The 24,818-nt window shown below is 43.8% G+C and overlaps 1 protein-coding gene across 4 annotated transcripts in view; it reads left to right on the top strand.

Moving 5' to 3' along the window:
* UQCC1 (ubiquinol-cytochrome c reductase complex assembly factor 1) overlaps positions 1–24,818 on the top strand; it is a 108,012-nt gene that overhangs the window by 73,397 nt on the left and 9,797 nt on the right. For all 4 annotated transcript variants that reach the window (XM_009437000.4, XM_009436999.4, NM_001280459.1 and 1 more), the window contains 1 exon segment: positions 22,455–22,532. In XM_009437000.4, the coding sequence (XP_009435275.1) occupies positions 22,455–22,532 (78 nt within the window).

Raw genomic sequence — 24,818 nt, 5'->3', positions numbered from 1 at the left:
GTGGTCTCAGCTCACTGCAACCTCCACCTCCCGGGTTCAAGCGATTCTTCTGCTTCAGCCTGCCAAGTAGCTGGGACTACAGGCTCATGCCAGCATGCCCGGCTGATTTTTTATATTTAGTAGAGACGGGGTTTCAGCATGTTGGCCAGGTGGGTCTCAAACTCCTGACCTTAAGTGATCCACCCACTCGGCCTCCCAAAGTGCTGGGATTACAGGCATGAGCCCCCGTGCCCGGCCCCAAAAGATTTCTAATACATATTTCTGGTTAAGGTTCTACCCTCTCATTTCTGTGGTTGCCCAGAAATGGATGCCCAGAAAAGTTCATTGATTTGGCCAAGGTCATACAGCTAGAGAATAGCAGAATGAGGACCAAGGCCAGATTACACCAATTTCCAGTCCAGTGTCCTCTTTACTATACCATGATACCTTCCAATTGAAAGAAAGAAACCTTTTCTCCTGTCTTATTATCAAGGACTGCCAAAGACCAAGAGGACAGCTTTTCTTGAATCTAAAGGCATTCCATTTATTTCTTCAGTGCACTCCCAAGCCTGAGGCCTCTTACTCAATTTCTAATCCAATACGGCAGAGACTTCCTACTCAACAGGACTAATAGAGATTAAGGGGGAAAAAAAAGACATGAGAATGCTGACAATGTTCTGAATTTGTTTCTTTTTCCATCGTTTAGAGTCTGAGTGTCTCTACATCATCTGAATTTGCCTTAGTTGATTTTACAATTATTTTTCAGAGACTCCTTGGTTGTGTTTTTTTTTTTAAGGGTAGAGGAACACCGAGACTGAACACCGTGCTTGAAGGGGCCGGGCCAGGAGACTAACAAAGGCGGTATTATACTGTGTGCGGCAAAGCCAATAAATGAATTCAGGAGACACCTAGATGTGTTTCTAGAGGAGACCGTGAGGGGGAGGGGTCTGGTGAAAAGGCAGAAAGGTGGGATTAAGATTAATTAAAATGGGGCCAACATGTTGGATAAGGGGACAGTCTCTTCCTGTTTCCACCATTGCTTTAGATTTCTCAATCTGCTGAGTTCAGAAGTTAAAACTAGTCTTTACCATGTACTTCATACTCAGCCTCCCAGGCCTCCCACTCTTACTTAGGAAAAGAACTTAGTTTTAAGGCTATTTCAGCATGATACAGCAGTGTTTATTACTTGAGTGCTGCATCTGTTGGATGTTACTGGGGAATCTTAGACTGTTTAAACTGGAAAGGAACCCTGAAATAATCTGATCCAGAGATCTAAAAGTGTGGTCCCCAGACCAGCAGCCTCAGCATCGCTTGGGAACTCGTTAGGGATGCTAGCTCAGGCCAGATGTGGTGGCTTAAGCCTGTAATCCTAGCACTTTGGGAGGCCGAGGCGAGTGGATCATGAGGTCAGGGGTTTGAGACCAGCCTGGCCAACATGGTGAAACCCCATCTCTACTAAAAATACAAAAATTAGCCTGGTGTGATGGCATGCACCTGTAGTCCCAGCTACTTGGGAGGCTGAGGCAGGAGAATTGCTTGAACCTGGGAGGTGGAGGTTGCAGTGAGCCTAGACTGTGCATTTGCACTCCAGCCTGGGCGACAGAGCAAGACTCTGTCTCAAAAAAAAAAAAAAAAAAAAAGAATGCTAGCTCTAGGGTATACCCTTGATCTTCTGAAAACTGGGGTGGGACCCAACAGTCTGTCTTTTCACCAGCTCTCTAGTTTGAGAACCACTGCTCCTAAACTAATTATATCATTTAGATGATTGGGAAATTGGCTCTGGAAGAGCTGCGTACAAATTAGAAACACTGAAGAGTAGAACTCGGGTGTCTTTGTTGCCACTGTTACTGTTCTCCTCGCTAAGAGGAGCAGGGTCTAGGCATGGGCTAACGACATGTGAAACTTGAGGATTTCAGCATAATTCAGAAGCAGAGTTCCCCAATAGTAATAGCTAACATTTATTGAGCACTTTCTTTTTTTCATGCACTTTACAAGCACCATTTGAATTTTATAACATTTTGCAACAGTCTTACCTGTGAGATTAGTAACATTTCTAGCCTCATTTTACAGATGAGGAAACTAAGGCTCAGAGATAGTTTCCCATAGCAGTTACAGCAGATTACCACAAACTTGGTGGTTTAAAACAACAAAAATTTATTCTCTTACAGTACTGGAGGCCAGAAATCAGTTTCATGGGGCTGAAATTAAGGTGTTGGCAGGGCTGTGCTTCTTCTGGAGGTTCTAGGGGAGACTCTTGCCCCTTTCAGCTCTTGGTGGCTGCTGATGTTCCTTGACTTGTGGCTGCATCACTGCAATTTCTGCCTCTGTAGTCATGTTGCCTTTTCTTCTATCTGAGCCTAATTTCCTTCCGCCTCTCTCTTAAAAGGAAGGATATGTGTGATGGCATTTAGGGCTCAACTGGGTAATCCAGGATTCCCTCCCCATCTCAAGTGTCTTAATTTGATCACAGCTGCAAAATCCTTTTTTGCCATATAAGGTAACACTCACAGGTTCCAGGAACTAGGACATGGATATCTTTTAGGAGACCAAATTCAGCCTACCTACCACTGTTAGGCAATTTAATTAGACTTACACAGTAAATATGGGAGCCTGGATTGGAACCCAAACCTTCTGGACTCTAGAGCCTGTGCTTTTAATTACTACTCTGTACGAAACTAAAAACCATGGCTCTAGCATTGGCATTAAGATTTTTAACCCAAGTGTTGTTTCTTTCTTCCTCTAACTTCCACAGTATCCACTTGTATTGTAGCATTGAACCTTTCAGTCCATAAGCATCTTAGGTTTTTGTTTTTGTGGGTTTTTTTGTAGAGATGGGTTCTCTCCGTGTTGCCCACACTGATCTTGGACTTCTGTGCTCCAGTGATCCTCCCACCTTGGCATCCCAAAGTGCTGGGCATAAGCCACCACTCCTGGCCAGGCATCTTATATGTTGGTCCTAGCTTCTCCAGTTAGTTAGCTTCTAGAGGGCAGATATTCCATTTTTCTGTTTTTAAAAATAGAGATATAATTTATATCCCATAACATGTAAATTTGCTTTTTAGTAAATTCGCCGCATTATGTACCCATCACCACTATTCCAGAATATTTTAATTACCTCAGATAGAAATCCTGTGCCCATTAGCAGTCACACCCGTTCCCCTTACCCCTAGCCCCTGGAAACCACTATTCTACGTTCTGTTTCTATGGATTGACCTATTTGGGACATTTCATATAAATAGGATCATATAATATGCAGTATTTTATGTTTGGCTTCTTTCACTTAGCAGAATGTTTTCAAAGTTCAGTCATGTTGTAGCATATTTTCAGTACTTCATTCCTTCTTTTGTCTTTTTTCTTCTTTTTATTTATTTATTTTTTGCTCAACTCCCCCGACCGACATCATTCCTTTTTGGGATAGTCTGTTGTGTAGATATACCATGTTTTTAAAATCTATTAATCAGTTAATAGACATTTAGTCTTTCCACTTTCCACTTTTTAGCTTTTGTGAATAATGCTTCTGTGAACATTCATATATAAGTTTATGTCTGAACATAAGTTTTCAGCTTTCTTGAGGGGTATACCTAGGAGTGGAACTGCTGGGTCATATGGTGACACTATGTAAACTTTTTGAAGAATTCAGATATTGTGTCTTTTATCAAGTTGTTTGAATTCCTAGATGATTTCCATTGTTCATTTGTTTATAATGAAAAAACATTAGATATGTGACCTTAATCATTACTTATTTTACCGACAATTTTAGACAGTAGTAAGAAGGGACAGTGTGGCATAATGGAACGAGTTCTGCCTGGCCTGGCCACTCTTTGGGTAAGCCTGAGTAAGTCAAATCACATCACCTCTCTGGGGAGGAGAGTTAGATGATTTCTACATTCTCTTCCAGACTTAACATTCTGCAACTCTGTGGAAGTCTGAAAAGCTAGCCTTGTGTTAAGTCCCAGAGCTTGTGTTCTGTTTTTTTAGCAGTTCATCACTCTCTGTCTGATTTCTGTTCCCAGACACAAACAAAGTTTTACCCATCTATCCATCCATTTTATTGTGGCCTGTTAGCTTCCAGGTACTGTGCTAAAAGCACTGGAGATACAAGGATGATTAAGACATTTTCCATGACTCCCTAGTCTAGTAGGAGAAGATAAACATAAACAGATAATTACAATATTAAGAAATTATAATGTTTTTAAATTGCTGAGAATGCCCAGAGTCTCGAGACAGGCTGGGAATAGATGACATTTGAGTTAAATCTTTTCAGATAAGTAGGTGTTTGCTAGACAAGAAGAGAATGCCAGGCAGAGGAACAGTGTGGATAAAGGCACCGAGTTGGTATGAGAAGACAAACAATGTTTGGCTTTGTTTGGTGACATTCTTACTTCTCCTGCAATGGTAAATGCAGATTCTCTTTATCCAGACTAGCTCCATTTTGAGATCCTTGTGTGTGTCTGATATTTACAGACTCATCCACACTTAAGGATCTGAGTAGTAACATGTTTTGTCTTAAGTACTGGTCACACACAGTACTTCTTCCTTCTTTGTTAAGGACACTTCAGACTCGGTTTCTGAGTAAGGGGGTTCACTGAGTAGTTGAGGGGTCATGGTCCAGATTTGGGTTTTCTCCATAGCACCAGCTCAGGTTGGGCTCTTGAAAATGCCTTCTTGTCGCTCTAAGGGTTTTGGTTACATAAAAGTATTAGGAATGTAAAATTTTACAATATGATCAGCACAGCACAAACTAAATTTCTAGCCTTTAACCTAGAAGCATATATGGAAGGCTTTGTGTTCTAAACTGCCCCCTTCCCAGCCCCCGGCCTTCAGGAGAGGTCATTGTACAGCTCTTTCCATGGTCACTGCTCTCTTCACTTTTACTGGAGGGCAAAACTAGGGCAGAGAAATAATTTTTATTCACTTCTGAAAGGTTACAGTAATAAAGAAACTCTTGTTAACATCAGAGAACGTTGCAGCCAAGAGTTTTCACAGTCTGGCATTGTTTATTTTACATGTAATTTGGAACCTTCTGCACTCTTAAAATATTGGCACAAAAATGTTTTAACTCTTGAAGTACTTCTCTGTACACCGCAGTAGTTTGGTGTCAGGGGGCAGCAGGACTCTGGAGAGCCGTTTGCCCTGTTCCTGTTGGAGAGAGAGATGGTATAAGCATGTGTATGTGTGTAACATACACAGTCACTCGTGTATTTATGTGCCCTTCTGCATTGAGAATTAAGAACTTTCTTTGTCCTGATGAATTTCCATGCTTCTCTTTATTAAACAATGAGAATGGTATAGCAGTCCCGCTTTCCTTTTGCCACAACTGCCAAAAAGTACAGCGCTTCCCTTATTTAGATATTTTGATGTAAGTATTCATTATCCCCTTTCTTCTCCCGCCCCCCACAGACTTTATTACTTAAGTCTTTTCTTTTACTTTTATTTTGGTTGCGGTGCATACTATGGGCCAAACTCTGTGCCAGGAATTTTACAGACATCATCTCATTTAATCCTTACAAATTACCTTGTGATAGAGTTGGGAGTGTCCCCATATTACAACTGAGGAGAACCAAGGAGCAGAAAACTTAAAGGACTTGGCTGTGGCCGCCATAGTAAGTCACAAGCCCAGCGCTGACGGATTTCAAAATCTTTGCTCAAAAAAAAAAAATTGGCTCTTTTGGCCATAACATGTGCCTTTTGTTGTAATCCAACTTGAACCTTTTTTTTGGAAATAGGTAGAATATAAGTAATTATGAGTGAACTAATGGACTAACTGATCCATTGATAGAAGCACAAGTCACTTATGTTAAATGAGATAATAATACACAGAAGTACCTGGCTCCATCAAAGGGTTTTTGTTCTTCTTGTTGTTTTGTTAGGTTGAAATTAAGATATGAAACAATTACAGAAGGATGCCTTGAGGTAAGTGGGAAGAATGCTAGGCTGGGGATTAGGTTTCCTATTTCCAGGCTCAACTTTGCTCTCAGAGTTTGGAGGACCTTCTCTTTCTCGCATCTGTCTTATGTCCTGTGGGCTTAAAATAGAGCGATTTATTAGCCCAGCCCTTGCTAAGACCTAGGCATTCCCCAGGACTGACCATTTTCTTTGTAACCTGTCTGGTGTGGGGAGCTCTTCTTTCTCCAAGTCTGGCATTTTCTTCCTTGGCCTCCAAAATGGGGCTTTGGCAAAAGAGGCAGCACTTGCTGCCACCAGGTGAGCTCTGCAGAGCTGTCACTAAGCCAGGCCCTTCTCCAGCAGAGGACTCCTTCCCCAGCAAGAGTTCTACTCTGGCTCTGAGAAAAGGATACCGTACTGCATGTGCACTGCAGCCACCATGCCTTCCTGCAGGCTGTGAACCTTCTGTTAAAGCCAGCCTGGGAATCCCATACCTTCTAGTCCTGTTCCATTTTCAGTACTTACCAAAGGAGCAAGAAGAGCTCAGGACCTTTCAGCTCTTCTTTACCCAGAGAGAGCTCTGTTACCTTTTGGAAGACACACCTACCTTCGGCTTCAGATGTCCCTATGATGGAGAATCCCAGTTAGTACATGCACATACAATTCTGGGCCCAGGAAACAGGCCATTCCCCCAAAATCTAGTGAGGGCCCCTGTGTGTTCTGCTGTTCGCCTCTAAAGTGTGGCATTCAGTGCTAGAAAGTTGAGAGGCCGGTGCCCAGTTTTCCAAACGTTCTTTTCCTGTCATGTGGTCTTTGGAGCCAGACAGACATAGGTTCTAATCTCTGCTCTGCCACAATGTTGCTTTGAGAGCCTAGGCAAGTCTCTTTACCTCTCATTGTCTCCATTCCATCCTCTATAAGGTAAGTCACGGACAGTTATGTGACTTAAACAATATGGCTTAGCACAGTGTTTGGCACATATTAAGTACTTGATAAATGGGAGCTATCAGGATGCTGTATTTGGACGTTTTCAATAGCACCTAGCATAAGCTGTCATATCTTGAAGGGATTTATAGGTGCATCTGTGACACCACACTGGATTCTGGCTTTCTGGAGGACAAAGATCCTATCTTTCATCCGTCTCCTGTTCTGCCTGGCATGAGTAAGGCACATAGCAGGCACTCAGTTGATGTTGGCTGAATCTTTTAGGATGACTTGGGCAGAGCAGGGTGGGCATAAATGCTTTAGTTTCTCCATCTGTGCCTGGGGAAATAGTAACCCCTTATTTTGGAGCCTTTGAGGACAATTTAAAACGATATGTGTGAAGTGTTTGGAGCCCTTTGAAAGGAGGGTACTGGAGAAATTAATGGTGTTTTTGCTGTTCTTGGGAAAGCCCTTTGTGGTTCCCAGTGAATAAATTACTTGGAGTGAGTTTTCTCACACCTCCTACTCTGCTCTGTTCACTGTAGCTTTTTTTTTTTTTAATAACTGTCTGCTGTAATACTTCTTTGCCCATGACTTATAAAGATATATATTTCTGGTGTTGGACTTTTGACCCCTTTCTGCTCCCAGGAGAGAAATTTTGATCAGAATAATAAAAGGTGTAAACTGTGTGTGTTGCCCCCTTTCCTAGGCCTTGGGCAGTTTAGCTGCTGGGGTTAGGAATCAGCTGGCTTGTGGTATGTGTATGGTTATGGGGCAAGTAGGAGATGATTCCTGTTAAGCGCTGAGCAGGCTTCTGTCTCCCGCTCTTCTTTTCATCCCTGTCCCACACCCGTTTGCTAACATTCTTCAGATTTCAAATGAGCCTTGTTGTCTTTGGCATTTTCGATAGGTGTTTGTGGCTATACTCCTTCTCCTTCAAAGACAGAAGGTGTTTATCGTCTCCTGTGCTTTAGGTCCCAAGGTGAGTTGGCTGCCAGAGAAGAGCCTCCCTCTAGAAGGACAGTGTGGGAGAACTGAAAAACACTCACCAATCTTGGAGCTACAAGAGTGGAGTTAGACTTAGTTCCACAATTAACCAGCAGGCTCCAATGCAGAGCCTGGACCAGGTTATTTCTAAGGGCCTTTTCTGCTTGAAAAAAAATCCATGAGATAAAAATTTTCCAGCCCAGGGTAGAATTTCCAAGAGTGAACACAGTTTGCAACACTTCCTACTTTTCTCCAAGCCTCTCTTGCCCTGTAGCACTGGAAGAACTGGCTCCGTCCCTAATAGCCTCAGTTCAAAGGGACCAGAAGAGACTAGGGTAGTTGGGGACAAATGTGGGGTTCATAACATACTAGGGGTATCTCGTCTGATGAAGTGGTTGGGTATGGATGTCAGAAGAATCTCACTTGGTGATGATCCTCAGGAACTATGTAAAGGAATTTTAGATTGCCCTGGCTGATGGCAGGAAGCCCCACCCAGGGCTAGCCCTAGCTGGTCAGAATTGCCAAGCAGTCAGTGTTTTTATTTTATGCCATCTCCTAATCATTTCAGTGGCCGCCAAGCTCCTAGAAGCTTGACAGCCACAAAGATGATCCTAATTCAACCCTTTCCAAGTGAGGACACTCAGTCCTGGTCAGGAAAAAGGCTTGGTCAGTGTCATATAGTAGCGGTAGTAGCAGAGACTAAAACTCACTTCTCTTGATTCATTCTGTTGCTCTTTTCGTTACATGATACTATCATCTTTGCTGTTCTCTAGAGCCACTACACACACCCTGCATTTTGTGTTGCTGGGAAAAGCCTCCAATCAAAGACCTCCTGATCCTTTTCTCTTAAGGTCAGCATTCCAGTGTCTAGCACAGTGCTTAGCACATGGTAAGCCTCCATCCAATATTGGTTGAATGGTGAATGAGTGAGTGAACTCACAGAGTCTATTCCTAACCCTATCTTCTTAGAATCAATTCTATACTTACACTGCAATTTACCTGATTAAATTCATGCCAAATCGTTAAGGGATGCCAACAGGATCTGTTTTAATGGTCCCAGATAACTCTTGCATTTTAACCAGAGTTTTCTGTAAATAGCGTCTTTGGAAAAAGCAGTGGTTGCAGTAGTAAGACATACAGGCACTGTGACGAGCTCTTGGGGTTGACTATGCCTCTCACTCCATGTCCTACCACAAGACTCTTTTCTCCTGTGGGCTTAACCCCTGCATTGGGTACCACCAGAGGGCAGTAGCTTCACCAGGATCTGGGTGGGGCTATGTAAAAAAGTTCTGGAGGCTCTGAGGTCAGACCTAGGATACAGTAGAGACAGATGTTTCTTTCAGCTGCCCTGGGTGCGCCATGAGTATTTCTGGATCCATTGATGAGGCAGCTGTAACACTCTTTTCTCACTTTGTTTCCCCCAAAATGCTGAGTGAATGGCCCTGTGGGGTTGGTTGGAGCTGAAGGGGCCCAGCTAGAGTGGAGGGACTTGTTTTTCCATGTTCATTGTCCTCTCTTTAGCTGGTCTTTCTGAATGTCAGTGATCCTTGCCATCAATGTGACGTGCCTGGTTCTCAAAGGAGCAGGAGGAACTAATAAGGAGCCCTTCTTTAAAACAACCACTATCAGGGCCTCAGCTGTCCTACTGATGCTCAGATCCAGTCCTGACCTCTCACCTAAACTCACTGTCGGCTGCTTCTTCACTGGTCCTCCTGCCTCTTGACTCTCTTCATCTCAGATTCATTCTGCAAATCATTCAGCAGCCTGACTAATCATCCTAAACTCCCGGAGTTCGGGAATTGTCTCTTGTTTACTGCTGTAGCCTCAGCTCCTAAAACAGTGCTTGATGCCTGGGTAGTGCTGAATACATTTGATGAAGGCAATATTGAATGTATTTCCTCTAGATCCAGTAGCATTATTAATTTGTATGGTTTTATTAAGAATCGTTTCATTCATTTATTCAAGGAACATTTTTGTCTCTCACCATATGCTAATCCCTGAATGTGGTTGGTAGATAATATACCAGAGATAAGTGATCTTACAGGGCTTACAATCTAGTTTATGCTGAGAAAGGAAGTTGAATCTTTCCTGGATTCACTTCCACACGAAACAGACGAACGAGAAAGATATGAGTTCACTTGCTTTTTTGTTTTGTGTTCACTGCAGGCTTCTTCCAGGAGTTATCCCAGGGCAGGGCTGAGTGTGATGGGAGGATGAGGCAGGAGAGTAGGTGAGCCCCAAGGTCCTGAGAGAAGCTTCAGAGACTTCCAGGCCCTCATCTCCAAGTGGGGGATTGGGTTGAGTTTGTAACCTCCTTTCCAATGCAGTATCACAGAGTAGTTGAGAGTGCTCACATACTGAAGCCAGTTTGGACTCAAATCCTGCCCTAGCCATGTGACCTTGGGCAAGGTCTCTATGCCTGTTTCCTTTCTATGCCTCAGTTTTCTCTCCGTAAAATAGACATAACTGTAATACCCACCTTACATCACTTGTAGCATTGTGAGGGATAAATGAGTTATCACATGTGAGGTTCTTTAAACAATGCCTGAGAGCGAAATAGATGTTTGCCACTACTAATTTACTTACTGTTAAGCATTTTCATCTGTTAATATGAAAAGGAAAAAGGAAAGGTGGTTTTGCATAGTTGTGATGGAAAAACTGAGGCTCAGAGTGATTAATCTTTCAGACTCACCAGGTGGGGAAACAGGGCTGTTGGGGCCCAAAATTTACTTAGATTTCAGTGCGTTTCCTAGGTCTGAGTTGGGACTTAAATACAGAACACCAAAGAGATCATCTCTTTAACATACAGCATTCTAACTGAGTTTGTCTCTTTCCTTTGGATAAAATACCTTTCTAAGAACATTTTACTGAGAAAAGAGGACAAAAGAGAATTACCCTATAAAGATGGAGTCACTCTCAGAACTCACAGGCTGTGTCAGTTCCATGATTTTTTTTTTTTTTTTTCCTTTTTTTGTGAGACAAAGTCTTGTTCTGTTGCCCCGGCTGGATTGCAGTGGCGTAATCTCACCTCACTGCAATCTTTGCCTCCTGGTTCAAGCAATTCTCCTGCCTCAGCCTCCCTAGTAGCTGGGACTACAGGCACCCACCACCATGCCCAGCTAATTTTTGTATTTTTAGTAAAGACGGGGTTTCACCATGTTGGCCAGGCTGGTCTCAAACTCCTGACCTCAGGTGATCTGCCTGCCTCAACCTCCCAAAGTGGTGGGATTACAGAGGCATGAGCCACTGCACCCGGCTCTGTCAATTCCATTTTAAGGGATATCTGAACCTCACTCTTGGCCTCAACCTTGACCACCTCACTACTTAAGTAAGAATGATCATATGGCTTCTACCTGGGATCCAGGCTCAGCCATTCCCAGGATGCTTCTACAGGAATGTACAAACTATCCACTGAGTGGCAATTCTGTTTGAGCCTTAAAACAAACAAAAAAACTTGGACTAGGAGCCAGAAGACCTTGTCTCTGTGAACCTCTTGACCATTTATTAGCCAAGTGATAATTGGGTGAGTCACTTGACCTTTCTGAGCCTTTGCTTCCTCATGTCTTCAGCAGGGAACAGCCTCTTTCTCAGATAACCATTGGGTCAGTATTTTGGCAATTGTACAGCTCTGAACAGTGAGCAGTTAGGACACAGCAGTGAAAGACAAACATTCTGTGACCTGTGTAAAACAATGTAAATGTCTGCTTTACTGTTTTGAGCTTTAGACTTTGGTCTGACCCATTGTGCCCAGGTGGAGTTAGCAGTTAACTCCTGTGATTCGGTTCATTAGGGTGACCCCGCCCCTTTCACTCTTCATTGCTGTGGAGAAGAAGAAGGCAGGGCTGTTGGATGAAGGGTCAGGAACCTCAAGATCAGTAAGGGGCTAAATTTTGGGTCCTCTGAGAAAATGTTGCCATCTGGGCAACATGATATCTATTTTAGGATCGCTGGGAAAGGACTCGGGTCAGTGATCTCAGTGTTGCCTTTAGATCCTCTAGGTTGTTCAGGGCCTCAGCATCCATGACAAGTGACAGTGGCTCAGCTCTATTAGCAAAGAACTGACCAACTTGTTGATCTATATTCACCTGTTTGCCTTTTGTGTCTGTGCAGTTGACATGGTTGGTAGTGATGTGGAACAAGCATCCTGTAGTTTTCCACTGTACCCAGTCTGCCTAAATTTAATAGAAAATAATTTAAAAAGCCAAGTAGTGCCTGCAGCTTTTCTGCGCTCATAAATGCAGTCATGAGGCTCAGGGTGCAATTAGCAGCCTCCAAGTGTCTCTGGAAACCTGAGTGTGTCAGCGTCTTCTTGCTGACGGTAATCAGACCTCATGGCTGCAGTCAGAATGCAGAGGGCCCGGAGTAATGATACCGAACTACATGTAGTGAACAAATTACTGGAAAAGGGGCTCAGGCTCCTAGGCCCTGGTGTGTTATGCCTGTGCTCCACTGGAGATGCCTGCCGGGCTCAAACTAAATACACATCTTGCTCGTATTACATCTTATCCAAGTAAGATTTTCCATTACCACAACATAGGAGACATGAAGGGCATGGTGATTGCTAAAATCATACAAGACTGGTTGTCTACGCTTGGCACTGCCAGGGTCAGAAAGTCATCAGTGTATGATTGCGTATAACTTGCATTCCGTTTTCATCTTTCTGTTCTCTCCACTTTCTTCAGTGAGGTCTGATTACATGCAAGTCATGGCCTCCCCTTTCCTCCTCCTCATCTACTCGATAATCAAATCCCATTGCTCTGGCTGTAGTCATTTCTCTCAAAAGCATGCCTTCCTCTTTGTTCGTGTTGTCACTTAACATTGTTTCTGTTCCTTACAGACTCTCATCTAGACCATTGTAGCAGCCTCCTCTGGTTTTCCTGCCTCTGGACCTTCCCCCAGCTTTGTGATCTGTACTTCTAGGGTTACTTTTTGAAAATAAATCTGTCCATGCAATTTCCCTGTGCTTAAACCCCTTCCTTGTTCTTTCTTTCATGTGGCTGGCATTCAGGGCCATTTACAATTTCACACAAACTGCCCTTCCAGCTCCACCTTCTGATTCTTGCCACCATGAGCAGCTTCTGTGTTTTTTTGTTTTTGTGTGTGTGTGTTTTTTTGTTTTTTTTTTTACAAACTTCCCTTTGAAAATGCTGTACTTGTTCACCTCCCTGTGCCTTTACACATACCATTCTTTCTGTCTGAACATACCTGTTGACCCTTTAATACCCACTGTAATAAATGTTGCCTCTTCTCTCAAGCCTTTCAGTCCCTATACCGTTACCATTTTTTACATACAACGTGCTAGGTGTGTCTCCCACGTGAGATTGTAAACTTCTTGAGGACAAGTACTGTGTTTTATTGATTTTTTTTACCTCCAGCATATACCACAGTAGAATACAGCAGGTACTCAATACGTGCTTATCAAACATGTACAATGCAACGTAGAATTCTGTACCAAGACAGTTTATAGTCTGGTGAGGAACATCAGTTAGCTCATGATACCACTGTGCCGAATGGATAAGTGTCCTAAGAGAGGCTTTAATACACACATGGTTAAGTCACAGATTGAAATGCCTGTCTGAGAAGAACTGTTTGTAACTGGGATTTCCTTTATCGTGGTAAAATATACATACATAATATTTATCATTTTGACCATTCATAAATGCTCAATTCAGTGGCATTAAGTACATTCACAGTGTTGTGTAACAATTTTCATTATCTATACCCAAAACATTTTCATTATCCCCAACAAAAACTCTGTGCCCACTAAATAATAATTTTCCCTTTCTTCCTCCCATCAGCCCCGGGTAGACTATTCTTTCTGTCTCTGAAGGTACCTAAGTACCTCATATAAATCAAATTATACAATATTTGTCCTTCCGTGTCTGACTTATTTCATTAAGCATAATGCATTTATGAGTGCATTTTAAAGGTCCATCCATGTTATAGCATATATCAAAATTTTATGTCTTTTTATGGCTGAATAATATCCCTTGGTATGTGTGTACCACATTTTGTTTATCCCTGTCATTGGACACTTGGGTTGTTTCCACCTTTTGGCTATCATAAATGATACTACTATGAAAATTGGTGTACAAATATATCAGTTCCAATTCCCGCTTTCAATTCTTTTGGACATATAGTTAGGAGTGGGATTGCTGGGCTATACGGTAGTTCTATGTTCAGCCTTTTGAGAAACCGCCAAACTGTTTTCCACAGTGGCTGTACCATTTTACATTTTCTTCAACAATGCATGAGGGTTTCAGTTTTTCTACATCCTTGCCAATACTTATTTTTCTTTTCTTTTTAAATTATAGCCATCCTAGTGGGTGTAAATGGAATTATCTTGCTCGGCCAGGTGCGGTGGCTCACGCCTGCAATCCCAGCACTTTGGGAGGCCGAGGCGGGCGGATCACAAGGTCAGGAGATCGAGACCATCCTGGCTAACACGGTGAAACCCCGTCTCTACTAAAAATACAAAAAATTAGCCGGGCATGGTGGTAGGCGCCTGTAGTCCCAGCTACTCAGGAGGCTGAGGCAGGAGAATGGCGTGAACCCGGGAGGCGGAGCTTGCAGTGAGCCGAGATGGTGCCTCTGCACTCCAGCCTGGGTGACAGAGCGAGACTCCGTCTCAAAAAAAAGAAAAGATAGTAGATTTAGAGACTGACCATCTGAGTTAAAAGTCCCAGCACTGTCACTTACAAGCAGGATGTGATTTGACTACAAGTGACTTAACGTTTTTGTTTTTGTTTTTGTTTTTTGAGACAGAGTCTTGCTCAGTTGCCAGGCTGGAGTGCAGTGGCACAATCTTGGCTCACTGCAACTTCTGCCTCTCGGGTTCAATGGTTCCCCCGCCTCAGCCTCCTGAGTAGCTGGGACTACAGGTGTGCGCCACTATGCCCAGCTAATTTTTTGTATTTTAGTAGACACGGGGTTTCACTATGTTGGCCAGGCTGGTCTCGAACTCCCGACCTCAGGTTATAGGCCCACCTCAGCCTCCCAGAGTGCTGAGATTACAGGCGTGAGCCACCGCACCTGGCCACTTAACAGTTTTGAGCTTCTGTTTCCTTGTTTATAGAATCAGGACAACAATAGCATTTTGGCTGTGAGCTCCTCGAGGGCAGGGTTGTGGTTGTGAGGCACAAATAAGATAATAAAATGAAAATATTATTAAATGCATTGTGTAATCATTGTTACGACCATCACTGTCATCATTATTATCAGTACGGATTTTAGATAGTCCCCAGGATTATTTCCTTTAGGACTCCGCACCATCAGTGCTGTTGTTGAAACTGCGACTCTTTCAAGCCAGGTGTTGGCTTCTCTAATGAATATGCATGAGACTTGTCATGTGGAATACTACAAAAAGCTTCCAGAAACCAAAGTAGATTATAGCTATAATTTTCCCCTTATTCAAATGCCCTAAAATAGACGAAAGTTAAATTGCCATGGTAGTTTGATCATCCCAGAACTGTAGTGTACCTCATCAGCTCCTTTTGAAGATGATTGTGGACTTAATATTATGTGTTCTCATGTTTTCTCAGCTGGACAAATGACTAGAATTTCTGAGGACATACATCTCTTCTCTCTTGGCTATTTTCCAAGCCTGAGGGAAGGACTCCTGTACTTCGTGACTATATAGAAATTAGGGCTGCTGGTTCTGCAGTTCTGTCTGCCAACCATGTCCCTTGTTTTTCAGCACATTATCAGGCTATGCAGTCTTGAACATGTAGATCCCAAGCAGCAAAACTAGAATTTTCAAAATAAATAAGAAAGGGGTTTGTATTATTATTACTATGTTGTAGAGACAGGACCTCACTTTTTTGTCCAGGCTAGTCTTGAACTCCTGGCCTCAAGTGATCCACCTGCCTTGGCCTCGCAAAGCATGGGGATTATACACGTAAGCCACCTTGCCCAGCCAATAAGGGAATATTTTTAAACAGCATGTCATCATAGCAAGCTTCCCTTGTGCATTAAAAGTTTGAAATGTTTAAAATGGATTTTAAAATGGACCTCCTCATGCTGGGTTTAGGTTGGCCTTTCATCGCAACGGGAACATACTCTATTTAAATGTTCACATTATTTTCTAAAAAGAGAAAAAGAAATTGTCTTTCATTTAAAATATTTTTCTTTTTATTCTTGGTATAAACAGCTTTTTCTGGAACTGCTCAATATGCATGCGCGCCTGAGTGCGCGCGCACACACACACACACACAGTTTTGTTTGTATTTTGTCATCATTGCTAAAAGACCCTCAATAGATCTTTCAGTCGTAATGCATGTGAGTTAACAGGTAGACTTTTTTATTTGGTCTCTCCATGTCCCCCGTCTCTCTTGTCTATCTACTATTACTCTGTTTCTAAGTATCTCACAAAATATTCCACAGTGGGCTAATTTCTAACCTGAACTTTAAATAGGCTAGCTGATGTGCACATCAGCCTGTTGCCGCACAATGACTGTAGAACATGGCGTTGGCACTGCAAAGCATTGGTGGTGGCATTACTGTCTACTACAGCAAACTAAAACATGACCTACAATCTTGTGTTGCATTGTTGCCTTATGATGAATTTGATATAGTCCTTAGGCTTCAGCCAGCAACTCTAGCTGTCCTTTGTCATTCATTCATTCCAGCAAATTCTAAGTCTGCTACTGTTAGCAACTTTGCTTCAAGCCAGTAACCTTAAAGCTTATTCTCACCTTCATGCTCATCAGTGTTTTCCATACCAACTTTCTTCTGTTTTCCCATTCCCCCACCATAATTACAGCCACTCTCAACCTCAGGTTTTCCCAGGAGTGGAGCTTGGCTCTACTAGGGATATCTGATGTATTAGTAACCGGCCACTGATGACCCATCTGGTGGCTGTCTCTAGCTGCCACTGGAACTGGAATCTCTGAGTTGTGTTTACCCAAGACCACATTAGCATTTCTTAGTTCTGCCTCTGCAGATAGCCTGAGCTGTGGGGCACAGGAAGGGGCAGCTACATTCCTTCCAGTGTCTGTTCCAACACAGGTAGGCAATGGAGTTGGATTGCTCTGTATTCTTATCTTGACCCCACTATTTCCTAGCTGTCTAGCTTTAACTTTCCCAAACATCAGATTCCTCTTCTCTAAAGTGGAGACAGTAACAGTTCCTGTCTCTTAGAGTCCTTGGGAAGGTTTAAGTGGGCTAATGTGTAAAGTTGTAGCACAGTTATTGGCACTTGGTAAATAATGAATGATGGGACCCGTCTCCAGACTTGAATCACTTTGGGGCACCTGTAGACGGGGGAGAGGGCAGACTTAGTAGAGAAAATATGTGTGCTAAGTCTTAGAGGATAAGGAGTCAGCATCCCTTCCATCAGTGGATAAAGAAGAGAAGGATTCCTGGCAGCAGTATGACTAAGAAATAGATGACAGCATGATGTATCTGTGCACATACTTTACTGACTGCAGGGTGAAGTAAGGTGGGGAGGCAAGAGGAGGGGAGGCAAAAAAGATGGCCAAGAGCAGATCAATAGAAGCCTTGTAGAGTCCATGGAGGAGTTAAAACTTGATCTCCCATCAGTCCCTGTATCCACATAGTCTGGTTCCTCTGTTAAGCAGTCACATAAATATCTTTAAGGCAGCAACAGTGAAAAGGGGAAAGAGAGCAGCGAATTGGCCTCAAATGAACTGGCATCTCTTTAAAGCTAATATTCCTCCTTGAGAATGCTACTTTAATTAAACATGTGCCCTGCAAGATTCATTATTGCCTTACTTGTGTTCCCTGTTGGTTGTCTCATTCATTAATCTGCTGATTAGTAACCCTGAACTCTTGCATCCCTTCCTTTTTTTTTTTGCATTCCCTTTTTAATATACTATGCTGTTTCCCCGGGGACATAAACTCCAGGACCCGTCCCTGGCCTGCTCGTGTTTGTTTTCTTTGCCCCTTGTGTCTGCCTCTGCTATAACATTTGTAGTATGTGTTAAGTAATCCTTAAGGTAACATTTTTATTATGTCATAAAAAGTGCATGGCAAATATATTATAACTCATGGACTTTGTTTAAAAATGAACGGATAATTTATTGAGTGTGTTACATGAGCCTCACTCCCCTCCCCATTTCAGCTGAGACCTGCTGCTCATTTAGCCGAGCCTCCTATTGAGTGCTCCCTCCCTGTGACATGCTGGGAAAGCAGGCCTATGGTTGGCTAGAGGTGACATCATAGTTTATGTACTCAATAAAAATTTAATTAAGTCATTACAGGAATTGCAGTCATCATTTAACCCTCTGATTTCTTCTGTTTAGTTTATTATTAAACATTCAGTAATACCAGTCACTGAATCCTGGTGGCTTATAAAATATCTGCATGAATTTTAATGGCTTAAATAAATGGGAAAATATGAGTAACTGATATAAAAGGAACCTTTTCCTTGTGGTGGTGTATGTATGGGTTTTTATGAAAAGCAAAGCATTATGGAAAGGATGAGTTTAATAAGAGAATGGCCCAACACTATCTGGGAGGAGTTTCTCTTCTGCTGGGTGCAGCTGTGTAGTCATGGGCAGAGTGCTCCATATAGAATGATCTGGCAGTGGAGAGGCGGGGAACCTGCACACCAGCAACCAAAAACTTAAATGAGGGAATAAAATCCAACAGGGATTCACCAGAGCGAATATCCTGCTCCCCTTGGCTGCTGGACTAGCTAGAAGGGCCCTGCCGAGTGAGTCCGGTAGTTGAGGAAGGTGCTGTCACTTGCCCTCACCTGTTGCCTGCAGATCACGTGTCTGTACTGATCTCACTTCCACCCTCTTCCAGGAAGGCCCCTTTTCATGATCTAATCCAGCCTGGGTGATGATATCTGAAAAGCATTTCTAGCTGTGGCAGCTTGCCATTGTCTCAGCTAGAGGTGAAGGGAGAGGCAGCTTACAGGTCACTGGAGTTAGAATATAGGACCAGGAAGTCAAGGAGCCTTGCTAGTAAGGAACTCTACTCTTGCACTCCGTTTTTCCTGGGCAGTAGCCAACCAGAATGCAGGTGTATCCCAAGAGGAGAAAATGTGTTTGTATGTTTGTGGGCCTTGCTGGAAAGCAAGAACTGAGGTTTGCAGATGAATGTGTTGATGATCTCTGGAAATGCCCTGCAGATGGCAAAGTAGGAAAAGCACTTACCCAGAAATCAGGTTCTAATCCTGGCTCTGATACTAACTTGATGTGTGATCTTGAATAAGTCTCTTCTTTCTGGGTTTCAGTTCACCCTTTCCTCAAGGGTATTGAGCTAGGTAATCTCTGAGGGCCCTTCCTGCTCCAAAGCTTAATGGTGTGATACATGACATAAACTAGCTCTGCTAGGCAGGTTCAGTGAATGTTTTCCTCTGAGAGATGCTCCTGCCTTACTGTTTGACACCTCTGATATCATCCGTTCGTGGCTGCGATTATTCCTAACACAGTTAGGAGAACAACTCATGTGGGAGTAGGGAGAGCCTCCAAGTATGGGTATCAGGAGGTCTGAGTTGTAGTCTCATCCTCACATGACAGAAGGAATGAACTCTAGCTCTGGCCTGTTTCTTGACTCTTCCCTTTACCCCAGCCTTTCTGGAAGATGGGACAGTAGAAGTTTGGCAGTATATGTTTCTGAAATTCCAGAAACACAGAAGGTATTCAACAGGGGGAAAGAAAGGCGAAGAAGAAGAAAATCCCCCAAAACACTAGTTGGATAGAACATGCTATGCATGGCGTAGTACACAGGCCCTTGTAAAAATTCAGTTACCAGCAAGCCTGTCTTAGCCCCTGCTCTGGGTTAGGCTCTGGACCAGATGATGGGGGTGCCGAGATTAATTAGACATGGTTCCTATGACCCTTGAGTAGCTCCCAGACTAATGGGAGAGACAGGTGCATAAGCGGCTCTAAACCACCTGTGTACCCAGGCAGAAAATATGCCCAGAGAGCTGTGAGAACACCAAGGATGGATGGCTAATGTGGCCCTGGTTGAAGGTGTGTGGGATAGGTCATGGTTTGCACTCCTAGTTACATCCAGTCTACATTTTCCAGCCTTGAGCTTCACAATCCTTTCATTTTTGAAAATTATCCATGGCTGTAAAGCATTGGAACTGGTTTTGGTTTTATGTAAACAAACCAGAAATTATTACTTATAATTCCTTACATTTGCAGAGCATTCTGCAGTTTACCAAGGCTTTCAGCATACATACATTATTAAATTAATGAATGAATGCATGCTAACTCACGTGCTCTTCCAAATAGCCCTGTGTGTAGGAAAGGGGCCGGGTGCAGTGGCTCACGCCTGTAATCCCAGCACTTTGGGAGGTCGAGGCGGGCTGATCGCCTGAGGTCAGGAGTTCGAGACCAGCCTGGCCAACATGGTGAAACCCCATCTCTACTAAAAATACAAAAAAATTAGCCAGGCATGGTGGCAGGTGCCTGTAATCCCAGCTGCTCGGGAGGCTGAGGCAGGAGAATCGCCTGAACCCGGGAGGCAGAGATTGCAGTGAGCTGAGATCATGCCACTGCACTACAGCCTGGCCAAGAGAGCGAGACTCTGTCTCAAAAAAAAAGGAAATGGGCCGGGCGCGGTGGCTCATGCCTGTAATCCCAGCACTTTAGGAGGCCGAGGCGGGTGGATCACGAGGTCAGGAGATCGAGACCATCCTGGCTAACACGGTGAAACCCCGTCTCTACTAAAAATAGAAAAAATTAGCTGGGCGTGGTGGCGGACACCTGTAGTCCCAGCTACTTGGGAGGCTGAGGCAGGAGAATGGTGTGAACCCGGGAGGCGGAGGTTGCCGTGAGCCAAAATCACACCACTGCTCTCCAGCCTGGGTGACAGAGCGAGACTCTGTCTCAAAAAAGAAAAAGGAAATGGACTCAGGTTGACTTGCTTAAGATAACATCCTGTGTACATAGCAAAACTATCACTTGAACCCAGGTTTTCTGAGTCTAAATCCAGATCACCCTTTCTACATTTCTTCCGAGACTCGTTATGAGCCACAGGATAAAATCACTCAGTCTTTGATTTGTGACCCAAAGTAAAATTATCCTCCCAGAAGCAGAACCCTGTCAGACTGTAAGGAGCGTGGACTCTGGATTCAGACTGACCTGGATGCTGATCTCAGCTTTATCATGAATTTGCTGTGCGACACAAGGCATCACTTCACCAGTCTGAATCTCTCACACAGTCACTTACAGTCTGAGTGACTGTAACACATCTACCTCCCAGCCCATGACAGGTGCTTGGTAAATGAGATGACTGTGGGCATGGTCACCGTCAGAGTTGTTAAGCACAAATCTTATTCTCCACATAAAGTTCCAAATGCCTTTTGGCTGTTTCCAAAACCATCAGTTCAGATAGTCAGAGTCCTTACTCTGTGCTATACATTGCACTGGCTTTCTGCTGGGATCCTGAAGAGGAATAAAACGTGGACCCTGCCTTACAGCGTGTTACTGTCTGGAGGTCAGAGTTGTACCCTATTGAAGGCATTCAGCGAACTGCACTCTGGGCCCTGAAGATCCTCCAGGCCAGGCTGTTCCCCAAGAGGAGAGAGGAGTTCTACTGGGCTCTCAACCATCTCACCAGAATTGCATTTCTAAAACAGTCTCTGAGTTTTTGTTTGTTTGAGACAGGCTCTCGTTCTGTTGCCCAGGCTGGAGTGCAGTGGCGCGATCCTGGCTCACTGCAGCCTCGGCCTCCGAAGTAGCTGGGACTACAGTCATGCACCACTATGCCAGGCTAATTTTTGTATTTTTTTGTAGGGATGGGGTTTCGCCATGTTGCCCAGGCTGGTCTCAAACTCCTGGGCTCAAGCGATCTGCCTGCCTTGGCCTCCCAAAGTGCTGGGATTACAGGCATGAACCACCGCCCAGCCAAAATGATCTCTTAACTTTAACATTCTTCTTGCTTCAGAGTTGCCCCTGCTTTGTTTGTCCCTCCTTTCCATGGCCTCAGAGGCCCCCCTTTTTCCTCAGCATGTCTCTCAGAGTCCTGCCTCTCTCCCTCCTCTTCCCACCTCTGACCACTTCCTTCTCTTTGTTTTTTCATCACGACAAACTCTTTTGAGTGGCCCTTAAGATGTTTCCTAACCTAGTCTCAACATAACTTTCTTGTGATCCTGCCCATTCACCCTCCCTGACACCCTCCCTGCACCATTTTCTTTCCAGCCTCTGCACCTTTGCACACCTTGCTCTGTCTAGAATGCTCTCTCTTCCTCCTCCCCCTCACTCTCCTCTGTCAAACTCCTCCTCCTCCAAGGTTCACTTAAATGTTACCTCCTAGAGAGCCCTTACCAGCTCCCTCAAGCAGGTAAAACTAAAACCCATTTATCACTCAGCATGTTTAGAATAGGATTTGAGGCAACATGTTGCGGTGTAATTATTTTTTATATGCCTATTTTCCTACATTGGACTGTGCTCCTCCAATCAAGAAACTGTTTCTTATACTTGGTTCATAGGATCTAGCACAAAACTAAACATGTGATTGGGGCTCAGTTCATTAAGCTGACTTGTGTAATTTGAGATCAAAACCTAAAAGAATTTGGCAAATTGGGGAGAATCCTGACACATCAGGGAATTGAGAATGGACTGGCAGCTTGACTTGTTAGTGGCCGTCTCTCTGTTCTACTAAGAGTCTGTGACAGCTAAGAGTCAAAGATCATACTTTTTGGGTTTTTTTCTTTCTTTCTTTCAAACTTTTGTTTTTGCCATTTGTTTCTGTAGGTTAATCCCTATATCCTGAAGAAGAACATGATCCTCATGACAAATCATTTCTATGCAGCGATCTTGGGATATGATGAGGTAAGATTGTTTGCCAAGGCTTAGGCAGGACAGTGGCCTCCCCCAGCAAAGGCTTTTGATGAGAGCCTCTGAGGGAAGCCGCAGGGACCATTGTTACTGGCTACCACCATGGCGTAGTATTTATTTCTTCATATTCATCAACTGGGCAGCGAGAATGAATGTGCTGAGCAAGTTTGGGAAACATGCCACATGTTTGGGAAAGAAAGCAGTATATAATATGGTCAAACCATTCAACTAGTCAGCATTTGTTGAGTGGCTGCTGGGTGCTGGATGGAGGGACAGAGGCAAATGAGACACTGTCTTAGCCCCATGTGCTCCCAGAGAGAGGAGGATATTCACGTAAACAGCATGGTCTGCCAGGCAAAGTATACACTTTTTTTTTTTGCTTTAATTATGAAAGCAATACATATTCATTTTGAAAGTTTGTAAAACTGGCTGGGCGCAGTGGCTCCCAGCACTTTGGGAGGCTGAGGTGGGCAGATCACTTGAGGTCAGGAGTTCGAGACCAGCCTGGCCAACATGGTGAAACCCCGTGTCACTAAAAATGCAAAACTTAGCCAGGTATGGTGGTGGGTGCCTGTAATCCCAGCTACTCTAGAGGCTGAGGCAGGTGAATCGCTTGAACCTGGGAGACGGAGGTTGCAGTGAGCCGAGATCATGCCTCTGCACTCTAGCCTGGGTGACAGAGTGAGACTCCGTCTCAAAAAAAGATAAATAAATAAAAATAAAAGTTTGTAAAGCTGTACATAAGTGGTTGAAATAGAAATCAGAAGACCTGGCCAGGCATAGTGGCTCACGCCTGTAATCCTAGCACCTTGGGAGGCCGAGGCGGGTGGATCAGCTGAGGTCAGGAGTTTGAGATCAGCCTGACCAACATGGTGAAACCCCGTCTCTACTACGGATACAAAAATTAGCCAGGCATGGTGGCATGCGCCTGTAATCCCACCTGCTTGGGAAGGTGAGGCATGAGAGGCGGAGTCTCTTGAACCTGGGAGGCGGAGACTGCAGTGAGCTGAGATTGCGCCACTGCACTTCAGCCTGGGCAACAGAGTGAGACTTGGTCTCAAAAAAAACGAAATTAGAAGACCTATTTCCTACCCTGCTCCAGACGAAAACTTAATTTCTAGTTTATTGGATGTCCTTCCAAATGTTGTCTGTGCATAGACAAGCACCTTTGTCTGTTCCTTCTTTATGCAACTGGAGTTACACTAGACACACGATTCTGCAACTTGCTTTTTTCACTGAAGTATGTATCTTGGGTGTCCTTCCACATCAGGACATTTGGATCTATCTCATCTTTTTTTTTTTTTTAGACGGAGTCTTGCTCTGTCACCCAGGCTGGAGTGCAGTGGCGCGATCTCTGCTTACTGCAAGCTCCACCTCCCGGGTTCACGCCATTCTCCTGCCTCAGCCTCCTGAGTAGCTGGGACTACAGGCGCCCGCCACCACACCCGGCTAATTTTTTGTATTTTTAGTAGAGACAGGGTTTCACTGTGTTAGCCAGGACGGTCTCGATCTCCTGACCTTGTGATCCGCCCGCCTTGGCCTCCCAAAGTGCTGGGATTACAGGCGTGAGCCACCACGCCTGGCCTCATCTTTTTAAAAAAATTGTAAAATATACATATCATAAAATGTACCATTTTAACTATTTTTAAGTGTACAGTTTAGTAGCATAAAGTACATTCCCATTGCTTTGCACCGTCACCACCATTCATCTCCAGAGCTTTTCCATCTTCCAAACTGAAACTCTGTCCCTATTGAACAATAATTATTCCCTCCTTCCCTCATATCCCCTAGCAACCACCATTCATTTGACTTTATGTCTCTATGAATTTGACTACTGTAGATAATTCATATAAGTAGAATCACACAATTTTTGACCTTTTGTGACTGACTTATTTCACTTAACATAATGCCCTTGAGGTTCATCTATCTCATCTTTTTTCTCCCCAACATTTATTGTGGAGATTTCAAGCATGTAGAAAGAATGGTGTAATGAACACCTGATATTTTAAACTAACAATATGCTTTTATACTGATTTTGTGGTTACCTCCAGATTTAATGCAAGCATGACCCCTCCTGGGAAGCGGTTCCTGAACTTCCTGTGACTCAGCTCATTCCGTCCTCCCTGCACTCTCACAGTGCTTACTACATTCACATTGTCTGTCACCTTGGCTGGGTGGGGATTTCTTTTTGGGTAGTGCAATGCCTACTGTGTTTGCATTTCTGTGGCCTGGCATAGTGCTTGGCATGTGGTAGTCAAAGAGTGAGAAATGCATAAAAGG

This window comes from Pan troglodytes, chromosome 21 (assembly GCF_028858775.2).
Source record: "Pan troglodytes isolate AG18354 chromosome 21, NHGRI_mPanTro3-v2.0_pri, whole genome shotgun sequence".
Lineage (NCBI taxonomy): Eukaryota > Metazoa > Chordata > Mammalia > Primates > Hominidae > Pan > Pan troglodytes.
Note: the sequence above shows the minus strand (reverse complement) of the source record. Positions and strands in the feature narration are given on the sequence as shown.